Raw genomic sequence first — 27,707 nt, 5'->3', positions numbered from 1 at the left:
GAGACACTTATCAGTGGCTTTTCAACGAACCAATAAATCCGTTAAAGTAAAAAACAATACGCCCAATCTCTTGTGGAGTATCGTCAGTTGTTTGCCTTTGAACAGGAATTGACAAGTTTGGAAAGTATGCAAGGCAAACTATCAACATTATATTGACTGAGAAGCTCTTCTTGTTGGAAAGTAAATTATTACTATAGAGGAAATACACAATTCCCAATAATTTTAATTTTATTTCACGAGGCATTTCAGCTTCAAAGATGCCATCTTCAGGTGTGAATTCTATAATTTATATCTTAATATCATACGTATGTTAACAACCCACTAAATAGTATAAATGCCACAATTCCTGTATATTCCATGACTATCGAGAGACGTTGATGACACTGTCATGACTCTAATGATGATATTGGGAACCATCTAGAACTATGAGGATGTACAGAACTAACAACTAATGACCTGTTTCTCGAATAAATATTTTCAACTTGTTGTCGATAACAGTTGTTGTTCACATTGGCCAACTTAGTTTTCTGGAACTGTGAAATAGGTTAACATTTTCAGACATGAATCCATATTTAACTTAGGAAAATTGGGTAAATGAGTAGGAATTTGGTACATTTTGTTCAATGATGAATAACTTTCAACCAATGGCAGTTAAAATATACATTTATATAAATTTAAATAACATTAATGTATAGAACTTAAAGTTTTCTTTATTAATTCTTAGCAGAATTAAAATGTCGAGTGTGAAATTGTTAGAATTGTTTCGTTTTTGACATAATTTCAAGCGCCGTAATTAGTTGTATACTGTATGTTAACTACACAAGTGTCTGTTGTAGCCTCCGGTGGTAAACTCGTCTTTATTTACTTTAAAATTCTAGTGCCTTTATATCTAACAAAGGTAAAATCTTCTTAAATGTTTGGAATCAATAATGTTTTCAACCAACTGATTTTGATGGAACACGTGTAATAATTAGAATTACTACATCCTGTATAAAATTTGGTGAATTGACTTTGTTGTTTTCAGTGTCCCTGTACTAGCGTGTACCATCTCTGCGATAGTCTGAGAGGTAACCCTGACTGGTGGAGATGGTTCATCTCGTCTGTAAAGGTGGTAGGACTGTGCAGCTGAGCGCTCGCTGGCAGTCCTATCGCAACTTGTTGTGGCGTGGTATACACAGGTTCATCTTGTACTATACTACATTCATCGATCAACTGACTTTGTTTATTACGCGGAACAATTAGAATTACTGTGTTCTGTAGAATAGTTGGTGAATTGACTTTGTTGATTTCAGTGTCCCCGGAGACCCGGGCTAGCCTGTACCACCTCCGCGATTGTCTGAGAGGTAACCCTGACACCATCCTCTCGCCTGTAAAGGTGGTAGGACTGATCTTGTGCAGCTGAGCGCTCGCTGGCAGTGCTATCGCAGCTTGTTGTGGCGTTTGTGGCGTGGTATGCACTGTCCCGCTCTGGTCCATCTTGCACTACAGTACTTTCACCAAGCACTCATGTCTTTCAGATCAGAGTTCTTGCAACAGGCGAACCCTTTCATGCTTATTTCTGCACCGCAGGCTCATGTATTGTTGAGAACCATTTCGTCAGTTTCTATCACCCCATTGTCATTTCAATTTAGATATGTTATTTAATTTACAACACTAATATTTACTAATTATAGCTAACAACCTGTAGTTATGGTATCCGTAACAGTGAAAACAAATTATTATATGTGTTTTCGGATTAAATTTATTATTTCAATATTTAAAGTAAATTTTACACCTTTTATTCTTAAAGTTGTCGTAAATATTTCAAATATTCTGCGAAAAATAAAGTAAAAGTTCTCCGATAATGTTAGAAATGACATTAACCATAGTAAAAATTAACCATGGTAACATTGGTCAAAAATATTTTAAATACAAATTTAGTTGTAGCAAATAAATTTGTGTAGTATTTCATGTTTTTACACCCTGCTACCTTTGTCAATTTTAAATTTCCTGTTTTAAGTAAAGATTATGGTCGGAGCTTTAATCATGATATTACTGCCAAAATTTAGAAATGAACATTCCTTTGCATTCTCATAATATTGCTATGAACATATGCGTGATCACTTAGTTCATGAACATTTGATCTTAATCATTTACATTTGGCATGCCGTAAAAATTTGATTTTGAGTTGAGAATTTCGTTTTAGCTTTGAAAAGTGTTGCCTCAAAGTTTTTATTAATTTTTAACAACAAAGCGTGCAATAACCGCAAACTTTGTTTATATTTTCCGATTGTTTGATGTTCGTTTCTCATTACTAACTTTATCTGCCTTAACTTCATGATTAAATAAACTTTATTTTATTTTATTTTTTACGACTGTACTAGAAAAAAAAATATTATTTATAACGACAATATCTTGGTTTAGTAATATTTCGTGAGCAATGAAAATGCGTGAAACATGTTTGTTTATTTAGTTGTAGAACAATTTATTTTTAAACCTATAGGTTCGTTCGTTATAATTCCAAAGTGGCCCAAAAATTAAATAATAATTACTTTTTAATTTTTCCAATTAATTACGCATACGTATAGATTTGAAACATTTAAGAATTTGTTTATTAAAACAACCAAGTAGTTCAGATTCCTATGGTGTAGTAGCAAATGTGATAACCGACTCAATTCCTTGAACTTCTTCAAACGCTCTCTACTGTTCACTTCGTTATATATACCTAAAGTATGCGTTAAGTAACTACCGATCTTAGCGAGTCGGGGCTGTCGTGTTATACAGGCAGGGGTTTCCGAAAGTATTCAATATTATACATTTGAATGAAATTGTTTAATCTATTTCTCCCTTAACTAAAATAGTCATTTTAATCATACGAGTGGTTTTAAGTTACACTATTGGTTAATGTTGTAATATCTTACACTTTGGATAGATCACTAAGGATGGTTTTATTTCATGTAAATATTAAAGTGGGCGGCTCTTTTTTATATACATTTACGAATTTTACAGAAACTCCCGAGTATTTTTGTATCTAGATCTTCTCGTTCCGGACGCTCAAAGACCAGGTTCTATAGCCATGAAAGCTATAGACAGCATGAGCATTTGAAGCCTGACACAGAAAACTGGAAATGGAGGAGAAGTTTTCGTCTCAGATCTCTATTATATGTCCTGCTTAGTGTGTAGTCACTTTACAAATGACGTGGCGAATTGTATGCACACCGCCGAGTCGCACTGTGCCCTCTATATTCTTGCTCTTCATTACAACGCGTTCCTTCCTTTCATTTTCTTGTTTTATTGCGTTTCGTATTCATATCGCAATACGCTGACTTAAATAAGTCAGGACTTGTGCTGATGTTCAGTTCATAAATGGCACTGAAAAGTCTGAGATTCCTTTTTGAGGAATCTAGATAAAATAATTCATTACTTTTTAAAATTATCTGGCACATCGTTAAATACGGTGGTATGTCATTCCTTGCAAGTCTTTGCCTATATGAATGTCACATGAACTCTATAGAATAACCATTAGTACCTATGAAAATTGTGAGATCAGTTGTATATATTGTATCGAACGTCTCAAATACAGGCTTCTACTCTACTTTGCAAAAGGAGCAGTCGGTATGCGAACTTATTGTGGCCAAGACACCGATTTGTAAGCTGACCGTATTTTAAACAGTTTGGAATTACATTTCATTTAATAACATTTCCAAATATTGTCCCTTCGAACGTGGTTGTGGTATTCTAATACTTTTTTAGGACTTGCTAGACATTTCAAAAATGGTGAGGAAACTGTACAGACAACTGTGTAAAAGTCTGTACATAGAACATAAATCATCAACATCGTAAATACACGTATAATTTCGTTAGTACTGTATATTAATCAATTCTTCATGAAAAAATATTTAATCGTGTCCCTGACAATTTTGAATGCATAACTTCCATATCTCGTTATATAGTTTCTTTTATAAACTGGATGTAATTTTCAATTTTAAAATTTAAATTTCAGACAACCATTTTTACATGCTCTAAACTAAAAATATATTTCCTCGTATTGTATATAATATGGTGTATATTATAATTTATGTATTTAAATTATACAATTTCATTAAAATGTGGGAATAAAATTTATAAAATACTGAAAAGTTTAGGTTTTTATAGCAAAAATACTGATCCACTAAGGAATAAATAGTTCTGAGTTTTACACGATTTATACGCTTGTATGACACTTCACGAACTTATTTAGTACACATATTTATATTTTTATAACATATAAATCAAGTCAAAAAATTTTATGTTATTATATATTTATTGATAAAAGAATGTTAATGAGTTTTTTATAGAATAAAGGATAGACGTCATGTATTAAGACTAGTGCTCAGATATTCATGAGTTTCATGTTTAAATCTGTTATCAGTCCAGTCTCTACTAAAAGAAAATTTGATCAAAGAAGCGAAACAAAAGATGACTTTGATCTTCGACGTTGTATATTTTATACGTGTTATGAAAGTTCTTTTGATAAAGAAATAAAGCTACAGGCTCCTTCTAGAATCATAACATTCGGAATCGTACCCCCTTTTCTTGTCTCAGATATTTCAATCAATACTTGAGAATGAATAATTATATTTTGCTTTGCGTTTAAATGTTCAGATCAGTAATAAATAAGTACCTCTGATTTGTAAGACGCGAACTGTATTTGAACGTTGAGCAACTAGTTTTTTGCTTGAGCATATCTGCCTCATACTGTGTAATATATCATTGCAGTATATAACCGTTTGTACCTAAGAGACATGTCCCATGCACTTTTTCAATGAAAATGTCCACTTTAATACGCGAGATTTAAAGTTAAATTAAAAGTTAATTAATGTTTTATTTTACCAAGCGAAATTAGGTCTAAGAAAGCCCTCTCTAATACTTAACTTAGGGACCAACCGCTTAAAGGTAACTTCCGAACCACCACCAATGGCCGGGCAGGGCAGGCAGCTTCCAAGGACAGGATCGCTCAGCGGTCACCCATCCAAGCAGCAGCCACGTTCGACATTGCTTAATTTAGTTATCTCGCGATAACCGCCGTAACCGCACGCACAATGCGCCATTGTCGATTACTTCTTTATTAGGGACCCGAAAAATCCTTCTTAATATCGTATCGTTGCCTGTCAGTCCGTCTGTGCAGTGACTCTTGATATAACATCTTGGACACTAAACTTGAGATCTATTTTTGAGTCAAAAGGTTTAAGGGTAGTCTGTATATAAGTCTTGATAGATAGGTCCTAGAGATAGACCACAGGTTTGACCTACAGTGGTCAAAAGTAAAATTTTACGTTCTGCCTGGTCCTTTGGTATTCCGATATGGTTTTTAAAATTTCAACACGTAAATTTCTACGTCAACAATAATTAATATTTGTCGTCTACAATCAAAATTTCATCGTTTTTTTTAAGTAAATACCTTCATAGCAACTTAGTAATTTACAATTCTGCGACATTAAGATTTTTTTAATGTTTACTTTTAAGATTTTAATGCTTAATAATTTTAAGATTATTTTAGTCTTGGTTTAGTTCTCTGAATTCATACTTACCAAGCTGACAATAATGTTTTAATAAATTCCATAAAATAGGATTCCTTTCCAAAAACTAAAACTAGTAAATAATCATAAGTGATAGCTTGAACGGAGTAGGTTAAACAGTAGCTGTCAAATAAGAAAGTTTATGATCGTACAAACAAGTGAAGTGAAGATGTACTGTTGGATCCTTCATTAGTCACCAATCTTCTCCGTAGTTCAGAGCCTGATGGATTCCGTCTCTCTCCGTACATTCCGAGAAGGTTATATTACAAGACGTACATCAAAGTAAATCCCTTCATTGTGAACACCTCCGTCACAAGACATACTGTAGCTTTTGTTTCATTCGCTGATGTTAATAACCAGTTCATTCGTTTATTTATGTTTGTAAATTTACTTAGTTTTACGTAAGCAGGCCTGTTTATGAACTAAAAAGATTTAAGAATAATAACAATAAACCGTAAAGATTTGTAATTTCTTTGTTTGATATTGACGGTGGAAGGTTTGAAAAAATAATACGACTTCGGATATTTGCCATCGTTTGAAATTGTGATTTAGATTACAATGGCAAAATTCTGAAATCCTATAAGTAATTTTGTTTCCCGTTTAAGGTTGAAAGGCTATTCTTTCGTGTCAAATAGTTGAGATTATAGATGACAGTTATGGTTTGTTATGAAATAAACCTGAATACATGAATAGATTGCAACATTAAAACATAAACCGTTAGGTTAATACCGCCAACTTAATTTTTTTAGTTTATATTATTAACAAAAATATTTTAATATAAATTGTATACATTACACTGAGCAAGACATACTTATTTGCTATGTATAAATAGTGCAGTCGTTGTAGAAGCAGTTTAGCTTTAATTGTTTCAAGCTCATTATAAGATTTTATACGTTTTCTTAGTCAAACAAAACCACTGTTATTGTTTTGCCTCATTATTTGCTGTTGTCGCTTGTAAGCAACAAGTTAGTGTATATTTTGAAACTTGCCTTTTTAAATTATGAGCAATTTAAATATGTAGTAAACAATTTTGTTGCTTATTTTGTGTAATGATTTATATTTTTAGAAACCTTTGTAAGAAATCCCGTAGATTAAAAAAGTTAATTAATTACATAATGGTTGAAATTATCTAAATTAATTGAACTCGTAACAGGATGATTACAGACAACGAAGATATTACAGAAATATATAAATTAGCATTCAGCTTTCTACCAGAGTAAATGAAGAATGATATGCGAGTAAGTTAGTGTTGGCTATTAAAATCTGAATAATGGCTTTTATAACGGCCGTATGCGGGATACTAGACGGTGTGTAATGTCAAGGCTTTATTCGTTCATACAGTGTAGTTATGGGGATCGTTCTTTATTTGTATATACTCCCCTACAGAATGTAACTGTCTATATAAAAATAGACAGTATCTGTATGGAAGTCTGGTTTGAATCTGTTACAATACTAGTGAATTGTGTGTGGTTTAATGATTGTATAGTTAAAATTTAAGATTCGCAAATATACTATACATGTAGTGACACATACCACCATGATCAGTTGAAGAAAGTCAGGTTGAACGTATTGAACAAATGGAACAATAATGTAGTAATTAAACGACTTAAAGTTAGGCTTTTCATTTCGGACAAGAAGCTTATATAAAATTACAAAAATGCTTTATTTGCCAATACATTAAGTATGTATTGAAATACCATCAGATAGGATAATATGCAGGTCAATTACATGCATTAAATTTGTATAGATGGGAATAGTCGACTTTAATTTAAATCAACATTGAATCACAAAAAGTACTTGCTCCGTCGGGACTGGAACCCGGATCTTCCACTTGCCGAGTGAGTGTGCTACCACTGCACCACATAACCCTTACTTAGAACGATTCAATTATATTGTACTTAGCCGTTTTTGTTACATATGCGTTTAAATAACTTAACTAACATATGATCGGAAGACAAGTACCTGTTAAATAACTATTATTAGAGATCCGGGTTATAGTCCCGGCGATACAGGTTTATTACAAATATTTAAGTTTGTTAAGTTGTAAGTCCTCTCTCAATGAATCGATGAGTGTATAAAAAGGATTGTTATTGAAAGTAGTAAGAACAGTCTTCAATCTTCTCTTAGCGAGGCATCTCAATTCTTCTGGCAGAAAGGCGTGAGGCTTCATGCCTATATTAGAGGGGTGTTTCGTATTGGGAGAGATGATGAGCTAGCAGGTGGTAACGTGTAACCTGTCTAGTCTTGTAGCCATTGAAGTGTGTATTCTGCAGTTAGCGGTCGTCTATCAGTGTTATGTATAACGTCTGCTATGTTAGAGGGGTGTTTCGTATTGGGAGATATGATGAGCTAGCAGGTGGTAACGTGTAACCTGTCTAGTCTTGTAGCCATTGAAATGTGTATACTGCAGTAGCGGTTGTCTATCAGTGTTATGTATAACGTCTGCTATGTTAGAAGGGTGTTTCGTATTGGGAGAGATGATGAGCTAGCAGGTGGTAACGTGTAACCTGTCTAGTCTTGGAGCCATTGAAGTGTGTATACTGCAGTAGCGGTTGTCTATCAGTGTTATGTATTTAACGTCTGCTATGTTAGAGGGGTGTTTCGTATTGGGAGAGATGATGAGCTAGCAGGTGGTAACGTGTAACCTGTCTAGTCTTGTAGCCATTGAAGTGTGTATTCTGCAGTAGCGGTTGTCTATCAGTGTTATGTATAACGTTTGCTATGTTAGAGGGGTGTTTCGTATTGGGAGAGATGATGAGCTAGCAGGTGGTAACGTGTAACCTGTCTAGTCTTGTAGCCATTGAAGTGTGTATACTGCAGTAGCGGTTGTCTATCAGTGTTATGTATAACGTCTGCTATGTATTAGAGGGGTGTTTCGTATTGGGAGAGATGATGAGCTAGCAGGTGGTAACGTGTAACCTGTCTAGTCTTGTAGCCATTTAAGTGTGTATACTGCAGTAGCGGTTGTCTATCAGTGTTATGTATAACACTCTATGTATGTGTTTCGTATTGGGAGAGATGATGAGCTAGCAGGTGGTAACGTGTAACCTGTCTAGTCTTGTAGCCATTGAAGTGTGTATTCTGCAGTAGCGGTTGTCTATCAGTGTTATGTATAACGTCTGCTATGTTAGAGGGGTGTTTCGTATTGGGAGAGATGATGAGCTAGCAGGTGGTAACGTGGTAACCTGTCTAGTCTTGTAGCCATTGAAGTGTGTATACTGCAGTAGCGGTTGTCTATCAGTGTTATGTATTTAACGTCTGCTATGTTAGAGGGGAGTGTTTCGTATTGGGAGAGATGATGAGCTAGCAGGTGGTAACGTGTAACCTGTCTAGTCTTGTAGCCATTGAAGTGTGTATTCTGCAGTAGCGGTTGTCTATCAGTGTTATGTATAACGTCTGCTATGTTAGAGGGGTGTTTCGTATTGGGAGAGATGATGAGCTAGCAGGTGGTAACGTGTAACCTGTCTAGTCTTGTAGCCATTGAAGTGTGTATTCTGCAGTAGCAGTTGTCTATCTGTGTTATGTATAACGTCTGCTATGTTAGAGGGGTGTTTCGTATTGGGAGAGATGATGAGCTAGCAGGTGGTAACGTGTAACCTGTCTAGTCTTGTAGCCATTGAAGTGTGTATTCTGCAGTAGCGGTTGTCTATCAGTGTTATGTATAACATTGCTATGTATTAGAGGGGTGTTTCGTATTGGGAGAGAGATGATGAGCTAGCAGGTGGTAACGTGTAACCTGTCTAGTCTTGTAGCCATTGAAGTGTGTATTCTGCAGTAGCGGTTGTCTATCAGTGTTATGTATAACGCCTGCTATTTGGAAGTTTACTTTTTTCTTGAACCCCTTCATTATATTTTGTTCATTGCGGTTACTTTCGGATAGAATAGGATAGGATATTCAGAATGTGCAAGGTTGGTGCCAGGAGCCTCTTCACGTGGCGATCCCATGAGGAAGCTGATACTGTTCCAGTCTCTTCCTGTCAAAGCGAGTAGGGGGTAGTACTCCCCCGCGTCTAGGTTTAGTGTGGAGCGTGACTGCAGCTTAATGGATGTCCTACTTAGTAGTACGCCTTGGCTGTGGTTCGTAAGTCACCTTCAAGCGTTTGTCAGAGCTCTAGTTTTACATGGTGAATAATTAATTTATTATAAAGGAGCTCCACGGAACCAATAACGATCCTACTTAGTAACTAGACTTATCCATTTGCGGTTAGTGATCTGTCGCTCCTTGACATCCATGGTGTTTTTTAACCCATCGGTTTATGGTGTACTCAGTGTTGCATCAAATGGAATAAACCAGCCAGAAGCGGACCTCCTGGGTGAACAGATATAATTTAGTAGGTCAGTTAGACTTGAGATGATTTTTCAAGATGTAGGTTTCTCGCAGTGGCAATTATAGATGTCATCGGTTTCCTGAGCAGAAGGTATTGCAATGCCACACTTTTCCCACCTGCTGAATACCGTATAATTTCCGCTGTTTCAATATTCCTTTTTTTGGAATATATTCACTTATGGGAAGGGAGAATACGCCTTCCATTAACATAAATCCACATCATGACTTCAAAATGCGTGCTTTAAGATAAGTTCATAATGATTGGTTTTTATCGAATGTAAGAACTTTTCTTCCAACATTTACCAAAGCACTTTATGGTTAGCGAAATTTGAATGGGTTATATTTAAAATTAGTGTGTTACCTAAGGTTATAGAATCGGGTTTTTATGGATTGTTTGTTTCTAACCTTTAAAGAGTTTGTGATACTAGACGGACTAGATCATCCCGTCCTCCTGCCACACATTCCTAGGCTACGTGCGTGACACACTGCATAATCACATCGCCGTGTCCCTTTGTGAGTGATTGTGACACAGTCACGGGTATAGCGTCCTTTGTCGTTACTGTTATCCTATCGCCGACTTTCAGCGACTGTGCAGTGCTGCACATTGATTGATCTCAGACTGTAGATATATGAATACTAGCTCAGTGCATGTGTGTACACAGAGAATGTACATTCTTGAGGGACACTGTGATGCCTGGTGGAGGTACATGCACACAATATTAATAACATTGTGGTGATAATAAGGGTTAATAATGTGCATGTTGAACCAAAACGAAAATAATCATTTTATGGTAGCTCCTTGACTGATAAAATATATTTATTGATAATTTAATTTCAATTGAATGTAAAATGTTTATTTTCATCTATATACAAGTCTTTATTGTATTATCGATTTGTACATTTTTGTGCCTTTATTGGGCTTAATCATTTTATTTATCAAAATATTGTATGAAATCACACTAATAGTAGTAAATGACATTTATTTTTACATACACTCAACTTTCATGTTTTAAAACATCACATAAACACTTGTGCTATCATATTATACCTATTTTATTTTTATACGTACATTAGACGTATGGATGTTGTTTATCCTACCTAACTTCTTCTCTCGATTTTAGAAGGGATATAGAGACTATCCATTCATTCTGCAATCTTAATGCAGTTTCTGTCAAAGCCGACTCAAAACTTTCTGTAAACTTCCCTTATTGGATTTAGTTTAACAACAAAAGCTTGTATTGCCTCTGTGTCGAGCATTTTCGTAAATAAGTCAATATTTTTCAAACTGGATTTGGATATAAAATTGAAATTAAACGTACGTAATAATAATAATTATTACTGACGCAATGTGTATGTCCAAAACCTAAATTTGTATAACTGTTACGCAAAATACAATGAATTATATCATTACAGCACAAGGTTTATTGAGTAATACGCAAAATGACGAATATATTATTACTATATACGAATGAAATACAAACGAGTTATTAAATTCAAGTGGATAATTTATACTTTAATATAGCCATTTTGTCACAGAATGGTGTTGTCGAATTGTATTTATAGGAAATGTATAAAACAGTCTCTGGGAAATGGGATTTTGCAGTTTCTTATTATTAATAAAAATCAACGACTGTTAAAAAAAAGTTATTTGAAGTTAGATAATGTGTGCGATATCCTATAGTGTAATCTCGTATTTTAGTTGGCACATTTTCCCTTTTATTTATATTTTCGTAGCATAAATATAGGTATTCTTGTTTGATTGTGCAATTTCTAAAGAAATATTTCATTTGCATTCTCCGTAGAATCGGCTTTTATAAGGGATAGAACGATTATCCTTTTAAACCTTATCCTGCTCGTCCTCATGGACCACTGGCCTCTTGTTCTTATGAAACAGTTTCATAACTTTATAAGGTTCTTATTCTGTTGATACTTTATAAGGTTTAAAATGTGCAGCGGCCACAGGCAGGATTTGAATCTGCGGTATCTCTAACTCAGATCCAAAGTCCGCACTCCCCAGTTTAATCAACCACCATAAATTGACCTATTGACCTCTTGTTCCAGTTACCAAGCTGAGGGAGCACTGGGAGGAGACCAACTCGAAGGTGATGCAGCGGAAGACAGTGCTGGACGCCATGCTGTCTGACAGCGAGAGGTACGAGGCCAAGAGACAGGAGGTGGAGGCGTGGCTGAACCGGATGAAGGCTCGCAGGGAGAAGATGGGGCTGGTAGGCGATACAGCGGACGTACTGGAGGTCCAACTACGAGACCAAAAGGTAATTTGGTCAAATGGTCTACGTCAACATTGGTATACATTATATATTAGTTGTGTGTTGTTGGAGATGGTGGCTTAGTAAATATAGATTTAAACGTAATCAGATGGTGGTTTTGGTTCTTCAGGTACCTTTGGTACTTATTGTACTTTCAGTCACCCCAATGTCGAAACTTGGTGCAATCGATTTTTCGACGAGGTTTTTATTTTAAAGTCATTGCGCCTTAAGATAGCTTCTATGCAAATACAGACAAAGTAGACATAACACCATTCCATGATAAATTAAAAGTACATCGATCCAGACATCGAAAATATCGATTTTAGGCAATTTTGTTTACAGACCCAAATACAAACGGCTGAGTATTAAAATGTATGTATTACGTGACTACTACTCAGGGGAGTAACAAACTATTTTTTACTAAAGGAATTTATATTTTTTTTAATGTAAATTGAAATTAATTTTGTATTGAAATGTAATTCTAAAAACGAATCTTGTTAAGGGAATTTTTTTAAATTGAAGTACATATAAATATGTTTACTCCTTTTATGTACATATTGTCACAAATTAATATTTATCTTCAATCGTTTTTCTTGGAATTAAATTAAGCTCCATAATTCAGTTTCTAATGGCTGTCCATTCTTCTGGATTAACAAAAACACTTGTTCTGTTTTCCATCTCTTCCAAAAAGGTATGTTAAGGGGATGTGAACCGAAATCCGTTTCCAACTCCTTAACGTAAAAATAAGTCTCAAATCTGTTCTACAGAATAGTTTAACAACATTTTGTACTCCTTCACCGTTCCGTCGGTTTATTATTAACACTAAAACTCAGTCTTATGTTTACTGGAAGTAAAACCTAATTGATTCTCGTTCACTAAAATTCAAATAAATATTTGAATTAACTTTGAGTTAACTATTTGAATTAAGTTAAGTTTAACCCTCGTTAACTCTATTGTTTTCTTTATAATTAATAAATTACATAATTAAACATTAAATAAACAAACATTGCTGTATTCTCGTGTTATGTTGGTACAGAACGGTTATAGTTGAACCTGAAAGAGACGCTTATTAAAGTGTTCCTTTTTATTTATTCAAATCGTTTAATTTGAATAAGTGGGATCATAATTGGACCTCATTATCGTTCCGAAGAACGATTGTTAGTGAAATGTATTGTACAATTATACTAGTACCCTCGTGTTGGTTCCAAAATATACTAAACTTAAGTGAAATTGAACTAAATTGTTATAATTGTATTAGAAGTATTAAGAGAGAACCGTGTTACCTATTTTCCTATAAAATTTACGCTCATTTCAAACGTACTCTAGGATGAAATATAAAATATACAAATATTTGTAGACCGTATGTAAGAACGTATAGGATCCGTTCAAAGCCTAAGGAAAGGATATGTCATATGTGAGATGGTTCAAGCATGGATGACTGGGTTTTATTGGGTCGGAGAGGCTCTTCTTTACGAGAGAAGCACAACTCTATCAAATTACACCTGCAGGATGGAACTAATCCTGTCTCCTTTGAATCATGTTTCTTTAGGTTTACCCTTGTTGAGATACAAATCGTCGCATTTGTATTAAACTGACACAACGTTAGCGGAAGTATAAGCTTACAAACAAACGCCAAATTATGTTATTACACTTCCCAGAGGTAGTGGAATCACGTTGGCGCGAAAAATAACAATCTCGAATGTATATTAAATCCCATTATCACACAGGGACTAGTGTTAAAATGGAGCTTACACAGATTAAAGCAGTGTAGTGCTACGTGATCATGGTGGCAGAGACCGTTCGGGTAACATTTGTTTCTGGTTAATTTGCTTTAGTGGGAATGTGCTTTGCTACGCTGAAACAGTAATGCACTTGATAAATAACTTGTTAAGTGTGATTGTATTTCTGTTGTACGCGCTTAATGGATTTATCCTTAAATCTTGTGCTCTGTAAAAGATCATTCATTTTTCTCAACGTCTGTACTGGTATCTCTTCTCGTCAAGTGTTCACCACAATAGTCCCGGAAGAGAGAATAAAGTTTTATCGTAGGAGTAAAAGTTCAAAACCTTTTTTCCGGGAATCCAATAAAGACGTTTCCATTCATAAATAAACTGTTTTCGACCGACAGACACTTGAATAAATGTTGAATCAGCGTCAATTAACCATACATAGACTGACTATTTGGCAGTTGTCAGACGGTGGAATAAATATTATTGACGTATCTGACTGTCAGTCAGTTTGAAGTATGTCAAGCTAAAAAAAAATACGATTTAACAAAACAATTTTTGATATTTTTAACCCCTTCCATACCCTCCCATGTTGACACCCACCTAAACTAGCTTAGCTAATGATCAATTTCATTCTAAAGAAAAACTTTCTTTTAACATTTAAATAAAACCCAGTTTTAAGCTTGTACATTGAAAATTGGTCATTGGCTCGTAGACTGTATTCAGCACAAATCTGCTTCTTCTTTGAAAATGAAGTCAATAAGTTGGTACTATTTTTACATTTTGAGCTATCAGAACACAACAATGTTTCTAAGAATAGAGGATACAAGAAGACAATTAATAAAGGACATATACGCTTATTCTAGTTTGCCGTGTCAACTTACTTTATCTGCAGCTCTAATATTTTTCCTTCAACAAATTTTCATGTTATTGCTTCAAAGAGTATGATATATTATTCTTATCAATGCGTATCAACAACCTCTAGTGGTCTGAAGTGATTGAGTCTGTGCCCTTCACAAGAACCTCACAATATTATTCGATTCAAAAATACATTTTTGGAAGTTTATTAATATTGTTAGTCAGTTAATGTGAATATTATAACTCATCACAGTCTGAGTAACGACAGCGTAATGATTGTCTGTGTCAGAAGACGTTGGGCTTTAATATGAAAACATAACCAATAGATTCCCAAAAACCATTTCAGCTACCTTTCATTCTTTGTAAATGCCTCAGCCAAGTATTTGATTTTTTATTCATTTTATCCGCGCATTCTATTATAAGTTTTGTCATAATTATTTTATACCACTGTGTCGCATCATCTGAAAATAATAATTCGACATCTCTTCACCATTTTTATTTTTGGCTAAAATACTGTCTCTTCTTACCTCCAAATAACGGAACCATATCCAACCTGTGTATACATACTTTGAGTAGATGTTTTATTTTAAAGGACTTGTTAATCTAAAAGCCATGCTATCTCTACTTACTGGTAAAATTCTCCGTTGTTTTTATTAACATTGTTTATAGTTTGTGAAAGCTTAAGACCAAGTAAGTTGGTTGTATTTTCAAACATTCTGTACAAATTGCAGGGCAAATAGAGACATCCAGATTTCTCTTCATAAAACCAAACAAACCTGCAATACTTATGGCTAGTCAATCAAAGATCCACGGTGGAAATGGTAGTGGGTTTCAATGTAAGTGTTGAATTTAGAACCAATTCACCTTCCTCATAGTGCAGCGTCTGAAATCTGAAACCGTCACAGAGTTCTATAACATTTATGAGCACCAGGTAAAATATGTTGGAATGGTAAGGAATGATTTTTCCACAGTATGCACTGATGTGTTTACGGTTTGCTACCTACCTCCTGTTTGTTGACCAGCTGAAAAACTTAGTGGTTATCACAAGATAATTGGCAAACTAGAGATCAAACCAATGTGAAAGCAGAAATCATAATCTAGACTGTATACTATCGACCAGTCAAGAAATACCTTATTCATGTTTGGGCATTTCAGAAATCGTAGAATTTTAGAATAACTAAAGCTGTCACTTCCACAATTAATTACATAATATTTTAGATTCTTAGTTGATTTTCTTGTTTAGGCCTATCACGCTGAGCTGCACCAGTACAAACACCAGATAGAGCTGTTCAACCAGCTGACACAGAAGCTGATAGCCGTCTACCAGGACGACGACACCAGCCGCATCAAGAAGATGACTGAACAGATCAACCAAAATTATAATAATCTCAACTCCAGGTTCGTTATTCATAATAAATTACACAAAAAATAAAAACCGTTGTTATTGCATGTCAATGACATTGCATGAAAGTGGTGTATTCGTAGTATTGTTGGATTGTCTCGTTTTACGTTTCTTACACATTGCTTAGTCTTAGGCAGAATAACCATGACTGGCTGGGAAATGGCTGAAAGTAGGGACTTACTATGATTAAAGACTTACAGATGATTAAAGAGAGTAGTGACTTTTTTTATAAAAAATGTAATTTCCCTATGTAAGAAACGTTATGTTTAAACATTTTTTCCCCTTTTAAGCATTTTTCTGCCCGTCCTTGTAGGCCACTGGCCTGTGCGAGGATTTTATGCAACATAATAGGGATAAAAAAGGAATATGGTAACTGATCAAAAGTGCTACGGTTACAAACAAAAATCGAACCTGCTTTATCTCATTTATATTCAAAGTCACCTTAAAAAATTGCATTTAATTGACAAATTTCATCCCTTTAAGTTATAAAAGGTATAAATCATTAAAATTGTACCATTCCCTGATACGATATCTCATATACATTATCAAAAAAATCAAATATTTGTCTTCAGCTGTTTTCTTCATTGCTGATTGCAAACTTGTCCAAAATTTCTACCTCAGGACTCGTCTCTCCAAATTATATCTTTACTTACAGGAATACAGTACCAGGTGGCCTCACTCTGCAGCCGCCGAAGTTTGTTTAAGTAAGCCACACCCTCGCATTAAGTACACACCCATATTCTCCCTCGTTTTATGTGGCTGATAATCTAAAAATAAACATATACACCAAATTATCTATATTAGTTATACATTAGATCAGTACTTGACGCGATTCGGTTTAAGCGACAAACAAATGTCGGGTGGTGGCAGCACGTGAAAAGCTGTCGCAGACACGTCTATTGTGCTGAGTGGCCATTATCAATTCTGTTCCATTATTTTCGACACAGCCACTCAATGGCGACCTGTGAAGCATTCAAGTGTACCGCATTCAAATGGGTGCCGCAAAAACACGCATCCGTTGAACGAGGATATCCTACACACGTGAATAAATGACAACATGGTTTGCTGCAGGTGTTAAGTCTATATGTGCTGTCAAGTTTTAATCGCTGTGTTTAGCTATTATTATTTACTAGCTGTTTCCCGCAGCTTTGCAAGCTTTCCCCTTCTATGTGAACTTCTGGTTTAATTGAATTATATTTACAACGCCGATGTAGAGTTTGCCTTGTTGCCACGATCAAGAAAATATGTTTATGTTTATAGCCATTGTGCTTTATTATAAAGAGGTCTAACACTCAAACTTTTAAGTTCAATCAGAAATGTATCTTAAAGACAAATATACATAATAACTTAGCGCCTTCAAATAGTGTTTGGCTATGTAATATACGTAACTGTCTCGTAATTGCAGTTTATAGTGTGCAGGCGCTTTGAAACCTTTTATCTTTTGCAGCGCCGCTTGGTGGCGAGTTACATCAATGGGCATAGCTTATAAATCTTCTCCGTGGAAAAATACGTATATATACAAATTTTCATATTGGTCTGTCTAATATTTTGCTATTCCATAAAGGACAAACACATACTGTAAACGAACGTTTCATTCATATATATATAAATGAACGTTTATGTGTTTGTCCTTTATGGAATCGCAAAATATTAGACAGACCAAATATGAAAATATACGTATTTTTCCACGGAGAAGATTTATAAGCTATGTCCATTGATGTAACTCGCCACCAAGCGGCGCTGCAAAATATAAAAGGTTTCAAAGCGCCTGCACACTATAAACTTCAATTACGAGACAGTTAAGTATATTACATAGCCAAACACTATATATATATATATATATATATATATATATATATATATATATATATATATATATATATGTAGAAAAAGGCCAAAATATTAGTATTAATTAACTAAATTTCGCATTACGCTTCTTCAGGTCAAAACAACATAACAAAACATATAAAATAATTAAAAACATACATGTAAACAGATAAATAAATTAATAAGCATAATATTCTTGAAATGATAAACATAATATAACAATATAATGTAACAACATAATATAACAATAATATAACATATTATGTTCAGACTTTGGGTGTAAAGATGCGATGAGTGTTCAGATGATTTAAATTTATCGAAGATTTAATCCATAGTGAAATTTAGATTTTGTGATAATTTGACATGCTTGTTCTAAAGTTGCCAATAATTGCATCACATGTCAAATTGCCAATAATTTTGTATACTTTTTTAGTTGAACTACTTTCGAATTTTGATGACTCTTGTATTTGATTGCACACCATGCATCTTGATTTATTACATGGATGTGCTCCTTTAAATTTAGTTTCCACATCAGAATCAGCTGGTAATTTTGGTTTCGATATAATGTCCTTTAATATAGGAGGTCTTTTAAAACCAATACGTGGAATACTTTTTAGAAATTAGTCTGTCAGTGGAGAATTTTGTAAGCTACTTTAAAAATGTTGTTAATTTTGTAGAGACCAGGATGATATTGTGTTATTAATTTAGGCTCATCATAATATTTCTTATTGACATAATTATTATTAAGGTTTCTTTCATTGAGCTGTAGCTTTTCATTTAATAGCTTCTCAGGATATCCTCGTTTTAAAAAAGCATCATATATGTTACTAACGTAATTTTTAAGATCTTCACTCTCACTGCATAATTTGGTTGCTCGTGTAACCAAGCTTTTGGGAATTGATCTTTTTACATATACAGGGTGACAACAACTGTTGTAGTGTAGATATTGAAAAGTGTTAGTAGGTTTTACATTTATTTTCTGTTTCAAGTAACCTTTATTGATGTAAACGTCAGTATCCAGAAATGTAACTGACTCTGTTGAAATTATCCAAGTAAATTTTAAATTGTTATCGAGGGAGTTAATTACGTTTAAGAAATCTAAAAGATTTTCATTACTCTCTGTCAATAACATAAAAATGTCATCTATGTATCTAGTCCAGAATAAAGGTTTAAATGTTTGCGAATGTAGAAAATCTTGTTCAAATTTTGCCATAAAAAGATTTGCGTATGATGGGGCTATTCGGGTACCCATGGCTGTTCCTTTCTTTTGTAAATAAAATTGGTTTTGAAATCGAAAACAATTGGAAGATAGTATAAAATTTATGAGAGCAATGATGAAGTTAGTGCTTGGTTTTGAATTTCCAGGTCTTTTATTTAGAAAGTATTTCACAGCTTCCATATCTTTATTGTGGTCAATATTAGTATATATATATATATATATATATATATATATATATATATATATATATATATATATATATAGATTATTATTTGTTGTTAGGAATAATCAAATCTACACTTGAGAGAAAGAGAGAGCGATATGATTTGAAAGGTCATGATACTTTATAGGACAAGCCATTGAGCTATTTGCTAAATACCATAATTTTGGTATGATTTTATCACGCTTCGTTACACCAAGCTGGCGCTTTACTTCATGTGTAAATACATGATACATGCCCACATGAGGGTGATATGTATTATCTATACGCGGTTCACCTCGAAACATTGCTAACACAGTTAAAACCATGATACCTTTGCTCTCTCTGTGAAATTCCATGTTAATAGTGTTTTGGTGTGGCAATCGGAAACCGTAGGAGATAGTTATGACAACGGATGTGTAAGGTTAAAACTGTAAAAGCTCGTACAAGTATCTTATTCAGTAACAAGTAAGTTAAATAAACAACTATTTTTGTGGTGTACTTGTTTTGCCCTACGCCATTTTTATTATTAGTCTAGATCAAACGTTGCGGTCCTTTCATTCCAGATCCAAACTTGACGACCCTTTTAGTTACCAGTCCAGATCCAAACTTGATGGACGTTTATCAATCAACGTCTAAACGTTTCTCATCCCTTGCGTTATCAATACAGACCCAACCGTTACGGTATTTTGGCTTTCAGTCCACGTCCAAACATTATGGCACTTTAGTTATCAATCCACGTCTAAACGTTGCGGTTCTTTGGTTATCGGTCTAGGTCTAAAGGTTCGATCCTTTACTTATCAGTCCAGACTCAAACGCGATGATACAGCTTTTCAGACTGGCTTTCAGTACAGCTCCAAATGTTATGAGACTTAGTTATAATTATACATCAAAACGTTACGGTTCTTTATTAATCATTCAAGGTCTAAATGATTGGTCCTTTAGTTATAAGTCCAGGCTAAACGTCGTGGTCCATCAACTTTCAGTCCAGATCCTTGCGACCCTTTTGTTCTCAGTCGGATTTATAACTTCTCAGCCAACTAAAGCTGATAAAATATATGGTCATAATTTATGTACATATTTAAACAAGTGAATATCATAATATTTCAGCAAACATTATAACTTAGTTTTAAAACAAACGGGATTGTGTTAGCTGAGTAGTTTGCACGAATGCAAAAAATATGTTCACTCTGTCGACACAGTTGGCACGCAAAACGTGTATCGATCTACACAAAATCTGTAGTAGTACGGTACCGACGACAAATGTAGAGCGCAGCTGGTGGTTCTCGGGTCCATTATACAGGGGCAGACGGGTGTGATGGAGTCTTTGATATTTCATCAGCCAGTGATAACCTGATCACGGGACCTACTCAAAGCGAGCCGTGGACTCCAGTGGGTTGTCGTGCATGAGCGCTCCCCTGCCCAATGTCTCTGTTGTTCGTTTCGAATAATAGTACTCGTACCAGTTTATATATTTTTTATTAATAACAGTGATTTTTTCTCCGATAGCTGAACAGCTGAATTCAAAACATATTTGCCGTCATTTGTAAAATACTTAGGATAATTTCATGGTTATTCATGATAATTTCTGTGAACAAAATTTGGTATAATTTAATTTATTAGTTTCAAGGATATAATTTTCTTTATAAAACACATACAGACAGACAGATAAGAAACTAAGTATGGTGAAAAGGCGTGTTTTTAGTGTTCTTTAGTGACGTATAAATGTATTCGTTGTAGCTTAAAGTTGTCCTTGGAATTACTTAACCACGATGCATTCGCTTCTTTACCAAGTACTAAGTTTTAACTATGTAGTTGTAACATAAACAAACATAACCTAATCTAGTCCACATTTCTGTATATTATCCTTGTAAATTTAATGAGAACATCTTCAATTTACTCGTTTCAAGGGTCTTTTAATATTCATAAAAAAATATTCCACTGGGTCTAATTTTCAAAACTAAATTTGCAGTACCATAGGCTGGAACAACTCTAGCTGCCGTTAGTATAGTTTTTGTATTGTTGGCTATTCTCTGAGAACCTCAATAGGGGCCATGTCTTGTCACAGTAAATCTACTTTAAATCATATTAGAGATGTAGCCTCAAAAAGTGTTTTATAAATATGTATAACACAATATGAATAAACCTTTTAACAATTTTTGTAAACTTTTATTTTTCACACTATGTACATTTAAAAATCTGGGATTTCATCTTCAGGTACTAAGGTTATCAGTTATTTTTTACTCGATTTAAATAATGTTGGTGGCATTAGATTTGTGATAATATCCTCTAAAGACTGTTATTGATGTCGTTTTTTGAGAAAAACTGCTGGTTTTTCAGACATTCAAAGTTTAAAGTTTAAATTGCCGCCATTTAAAAAAATACTAAAGATATCATGATACTTTTTTCGGTAATTGGCCTTAATATCAAACATTTGAACTAAGTTTGGTATAATTGAACTTATTAATTTTTAATATATACATTTTTTTAAACACACAGACAGGTGGGAAATTAAGCACGAGAGACCCATGATCATATGGTGAAATATGTTTGTCATGACCTGATCTATAACTTGCCATACCGTTGTCCAGAGAGTTATGGGACAGCCTATATATCAAAATCTGAAGTCTATAGACCAGTTTTTTTCTCGAGATATTAAGTGAAAACATGTAGATAAACAGACAGACACACAGAAATGAAATTTTTCCAGCCTCTCGAATTATATCATTGGTCCATTAAAGCGGATATTGCGCGATGTCGTTTTTCTGTTCTCCGAAAATAACGCTTTGAGCAACGCCAACCAAAGAGGATGTGTGTGGTGTGTGTAGATGCAGCCTCCGTGACGCAAGTTACCGCGTAACCAGGGACGAACTCGCGACAACTGCTACGTAAACTCCTAACTGTAGTGTAATGGGATCCCGTAGTGCCATCAAGTATGAGTTGACACAAACAAGTTAACCGCGAGTTAAATGAATGAGTCGCTAACTTTCGTCTAAATTGTTTAACTGGGGTTCGGGCCAAAGTGAGTTACCAGTAATTTACTTACAGAGAGTGTGGTTCCCTCTATAGAGACCGACTAGCTCGGTCCAATTGGTTTTTGCTATTGGTGTATATTTAGTGCATTGGTGTGTTATTAATGTGGGAAAATAGATGGAATCTAACTATCAAGCCGAAAATGGTACCGAAAATTTAATTGTATTAATTTAAAATTACCTAAATATGCTAAAGTTTAAACCAATGAATTCCTTTTTATGCTTTGCAAAATTTAAGAGATTACAGTTATTTGCGGAAAAAAGGAAAGATAATACTCGCATTTATCAGAAAAGTCTGAAGAGATTACAAAGCCTATTATATTACTGGATCATTTGAATTAATCTTACTAAACTTAATAATACGGTCAAATTAATATAGTTTCTAAATATGTATACAGTATACGTCCTCTTAACCGAACACTTTCTGGTCCTAGGGTTGGTAGGATAAGGAGAAGTAGGATAAAACAAAAACCGTCATTATACGCTCTTTAAACTTCAAAATAAAATAATATCCTAACTAACTCAAAACCGAAAACCCTCCGACATTTTAAAATGGACAAAAGGATTGTGTTAATATTTTATTTTCAAAAAGCCTCCAAAAGTTTAACAAAATTCATAACTTTCTCCTTCCTTGTTCAAAAGATCTAACACTAAAGAAAACTAAAGGTTTTAAGACATGCCTTCCTAAAAACTGTTTCGCTCATTTTTATGTAGTATTGGAACACTTTTCCTGATGACCCTGTATATCTTAATAAATTGTAATTTACTATACGCATAGATACCCTTTTTTGTGTAAAGTGTATATTGTGTGAATATTTAAACGATGACGTAGAAAACTTTGTTGAGATCTACTTCTAATTAACTTAAATAAATGTCGTAAGTACTAAAAAGCATTTTCATCTGTTTTGATTTTATATTTAAATGAGACATCTTCTATAATTGTTTTACCAATCATAATGTCATAAAAGTACAATAGATTTAACACTTTTTTATGGGACTAAAATCAAAATGGCCGCCACTATAACTGGCTCTTGAGTGTGTCACACAGTTGAGCCAAGGAACAGTAAGGGTGATGAGGTACATAGGTACGATCGGTTATCAATAAACATAACGCCGTCTGACTTTTACTGTGACACTTTAATATTTTAATGTAAATACAGTTCATACGTAGTATTAATACAATATTTTTAGTTTAATAGTTCTACTTTCACATTTCCTCGTTTACGATAATGATACTGAGTGAATTAAGGTTAGTGTAAACGTTTAATACTTTGAGGAGAGGAGGCCATAACCGGCTATGAATCGTGCCTGAGATACTGCATTAGTGATTGGGTGTAGCAACATTAATTAAATTAGCTCGAGGTACCGATGGAGAGACAATTAATTTAGAGGCAATCACGACAGGCCAAAGGTGAGTCAGACGAATCTGACCTTATTCATTGCTTCCACCAGGGGTTGGCTTCACCCTTGCCCGTCTCGTGCGGTTGGGGCGTTTTAACTTTGTAACTAAGATGCATCTACGACTCATTCAAAAAGTGATTTTCAACTCCAAGATTTGTGGAATCATTGTTTTTGTAGAAACTTAATGTACTACAAACTGGTTTTGTAAACAAAACATATAGTCTGAGACCCTAGGGCGAATTCGCATTGAATAATCACGCAATCTGGTTTTACTAGAAATCGATAGAGAAATGTCCCCTAAGAATTAATTTGATTCAAGGTATCAAAAGGGTTTAAAATGTGACATGATTATTTTTGGGGTTATATTTTTCTTAGTTTGTCTCACCACAACTGTCAAACACGTAAATCAGATTCAGCGTATTATATACAGACCAATTAAAGTGGCGAATTTGTCTTTTTTTATAGCTGTCTTTCACTTATATATCTTTTATTTATTTTTCAGATTGGTTTTAAGACTATCAAGCTGGACTAATATGATCTAAAAACAAAATTAACGTTTCAAATTTGTAACATTGTTTCAAAGTGTCAAATGTTAAATTGAACAAAATTTTATACCGCTCCACCTATTAAACATAACAATAATTTTCTTCCTATTGTTATGTTACTGTATTGTAATTATATTACAATCTTAAAACCAATGCTATACATTTTGTTACTTTGGTAACCGATTAAATAACTAATTGTTTGAGGAATTGTCTTGTGGTTTTAGCTAATGTTTAAGCATATTTTGAGAGTTAGCTCTGCTTCATACGCCTATGGCTATACGTAATTGCTTAGTTATACGCGCTACTTCGTAGTTGAAACGTAATCAATATGCAGTCAACAGATTAACTTTCAAGAACAAATTGACCAGCAAGTCTAAATATCTAATCAACAAATTGATCATTAAGTTTAAATATCAAATTGAGTACGATGAATCCACAAACTGAACATTAAGTCTAAATATAAATAGAGTACCATGGTTAAGTACTTTAAATGCACAAACTGACAACGAAGTCTAAATATTAAATTGAGTACTATGGTTAAGTACGATGAATCCACAAACTGACTGCCAAATCTAAATACCAAATTAACAGATTGAGTACCAAGCCAAAATATAATGCCAACAAACGCAAATATTGATTTTACAAAAAATGACCGTCAAGTGTAAATTTCAAATCATCAAATCGAGAATAAACTCTAAATAAAAATTGATCAATTTCAACATTAATTCTAAATATTAGTTCAACAAATTAGGTATCAAAGCTTAATATCAACTGCTGATAAACTTAACTCCAACATATTTTTAAACTTAAGTAAATATACAATTGAGAGAATGATCAAATGAATCGACAGGTAACTCATAAATTGAGACAAATGTGGAAACAAACAACCAGCGAGCGCCTATCCAGGTGAAGGATCGAGTACGACCTCAGTTATCGAGTCGGTAGACCACAGTAGCTCCATGGTTTCCATGTCAACAGGGTGCGGCGATGCTCAGATCCACTTGTGTGGAGCAGCCCGCTACCTGAGTCGAGTGTTGCTGTGGATCAGGCTGTGTCACGTGATCATCTGCATTAATATGCAAAGCCGGGGTGAGGAAAATGGCAATCAGGCTGCACACTCTAGGCTTAGGCTGGGCCAAGCTCGGAGCTGCACTCGCTGTACGCTGCAACACTGTACAACCCTCCTTCAATACGGCTCTGTCTGGGATATCGCCACTCGGATACTTGCAAACAGCTTTGTTATTTTAACTCCTTGCAATACCCTTAAAACTTGTGATCCTAATTAAAAGTGTATATTTTAATTAGTTTATTAATTAACACTACAGTTTAATATCACACAATGTTGTTTCAACTTTGGAAAATTTAATTATGAAAATTCTCCACCGTAGTTTGTTGAAACGAATAGAAGTTAATTTCTCCGCGGTAGTATATTTAGTAGTGCTTTGTCAACTTTTAAACTAGTAAAATATTATGGAATTCTCAGTTGAATGAAAAGTTTTCCCGTTGTATTGTCCTATAAAGGTTTTTACGTCGTGGATACAACTTTCAACGCGCTTCCAGTTATTAAAATTGTATTTAGTACGAAATAAAAGTCTCTCTCTCAAGTCTTTCGAAGGATGCCAACTTGTTTATAACTGTAGGTCTTTATCCTTGCGAGCTGTAAAAGTGCGCGAGTCAGAAATAACTGTAAAAATATTACTCTAGTGGACTGTAAAGAAAACAGTAAAACTAATCTGTTGCTATTCAAGTTGATAGTTACCATTAATGTCACGGTGATGTTATTAAAACGCCAGTCCATAATTACACTAATGCAATGTTCCATTTTAAACAGCAGCAATCTGTATTCACCTAGTTAATTTTGATATAAATTGCTCGCCTCGGACTAAATCAGTGTGATGTTTAATAAATTAGTCTCACGTTGTGTAGTCTAATTAATGATTTCCTGATCTGTTTATTTAAAACAAATACTGTTTTTTAATTTTTTTTATAGGAACTGATTTTCATGTACAGCAGTACAAAGATCGCTTCTTTTCATGCACAGTGCTGTTTATTTAGCCGAACAAAGGATAGCTTTTTTTATATGGATACTAAATAATTTTAGAAATATTTAAAGTACAGCAGTATACAAAGGACCCGTAAGAACTTATTGAAAGAGTTGTCTCTCGACAGATGGATAGACGCTTGCACTGCCTTGTGGCCTTGGTCACAAAAGTCAATATTCCTCCTTCCATCAAGAATAAAACCTAAAGCTTTTTAATTCTAATGTGTCACTCACATCTGGGCAACCGTATGGATGTCCAGGAGCGGAACAGCATCGCCGCAAATGGCGAGATATTGGGATGCAAGATGTAGATCGGTAGTTCTAGTCTACTGCGGAAGATGACATTTGGGGTTAGTGGGGTTCCCTATGTGTTAATGGCAGTTGCTAGCCTAGACATAAAGGCGTGCCACCCCTGCCTATTTTGACTAGAGAGGCTGGTGCATACGTGGTTTCCCCTTCTTCCTAAGAGACATGACTGGAATTATTGCCTAAAATTTTTCCTCAAGGGCCTTGACGGACCCTACCCTCAACCTTACCCAGCCAGAATATCCTCCGGAAAGGTCTTTTTTGGAATAAAGTGCAATTTCTCAGCTTCTAAGATAACAAAAAAAGTTTAAAAAAGGAACGTATTTACCAAGTTTCATGTATCTACGATCTTTTTATCAAGAGGTACCGTTCAGGCAGGCAGACGAACAGACAACGACATCATTTTGTGTCCTTAATAATAAAAGTCCGAATGTGTAAATTAGGTAATATTTCTGTTGATAGTTAGTAAGTATGTGCGATTAGAAGACTATGTAAATTTGATCAAGAAAGATTACTTTATATGTGAGGAATTCTAATGAATTTTATTGGTTAACCTTATGATTCATTTTCAGTATCGTTCTGCGAGGAAAGCTGCTCAACTCCGCGTTGAACTCGTTACACAACTTCGACCGTTCCCTGGACAAGTTCCTGGCCTGGCTGTCAGAGGCCGAGTCCTCCATGGAGTGTGTGGAGGTGGAGGCGGACCGTGCCGGGGGCAGGCGTGACGAGTCGGCGAACCGTCAGTTCTCCAAACAACTCAAGGTAGGCTAAATTAAAATGGAGGAAAAGGGAAATGGAATGGGATCATGCTTAGAGTCGTTCCTAAAGAAAGTATTCTGTTCTTCACTTGAAAGATTCGTTCCTTTCTCCCAGAATACATTATGCATTACGCATTACGTATAAAAATATTGCGTATTCTTCTCAAAAATGAATTTTCTTGCCATTTAAGATTTATATACCTGACCTACCTTTTTGAAATGCTCATTTGAAAGTTTAATGAATTTGGCTTATTACTAAAT

General features: G+C 34.5%; 1 protein-coding gene across 7 annotated transcripts in view; it reads left to right on the top strand.

Annotated features, from left to right (window-relative positions):
- LOC124360069 (dystrophin, isoforms A/C/F/G/H-like) overlaps positions 1 to 27,707 on the top strand; it is a 1,186,422-nt gene that overhangs the window by 705,062 nt on the left and 453,653 nt on the right. For 6 of the 7 annotated variants that reach the window (XM_046813341.1, XM_046813339.1, XM_046813338.1 and 3 more), the window contains 4 exons: positions 1,293 to 1,343; positions 11,926 to 12,137; positions 15,960 to 16,114; positions 27,261 to 27,450. In XM_046813341.1, coding sequence (XP_046669297.1) covers positions 1,293 to 1,343; positions 11,926 to 12,137; positions 15,960 to 16,114; positions 27,261 to 27,450 — 608 coding nt within the window. The remainder of the gene's footprint in view (positions 1 to 1,292; positions 1,344 to 11,925; positions 12,138 to 15,959; positions 16,115 to 27,260; positions 27,451 to 27,707) is intronic. The other variant, XM_046813334.1, reaches the window with a different exon arrangement.

This window comes from Homalodisca vitripennis, chromosome 4, assembly GCF_021130785.1.
Source record: "Homalodisca vitripennis isolate AUS2020 chromosome 4, UT_GWSS_2.1, whole genome shotgun sequence".
NCBI classification, from domain to species: domain Eukaryota; kingdom Metazoa; phylum Arthropoda; class Insecta; order Hemiptera; family Cicadellidae; genus Homalodisca; species Homalodisca vitripennis.
Note: the sequence above shows the minus strand (reverse complement) of the source record. Positions and strands in the feature narration are given on the sequence as shown.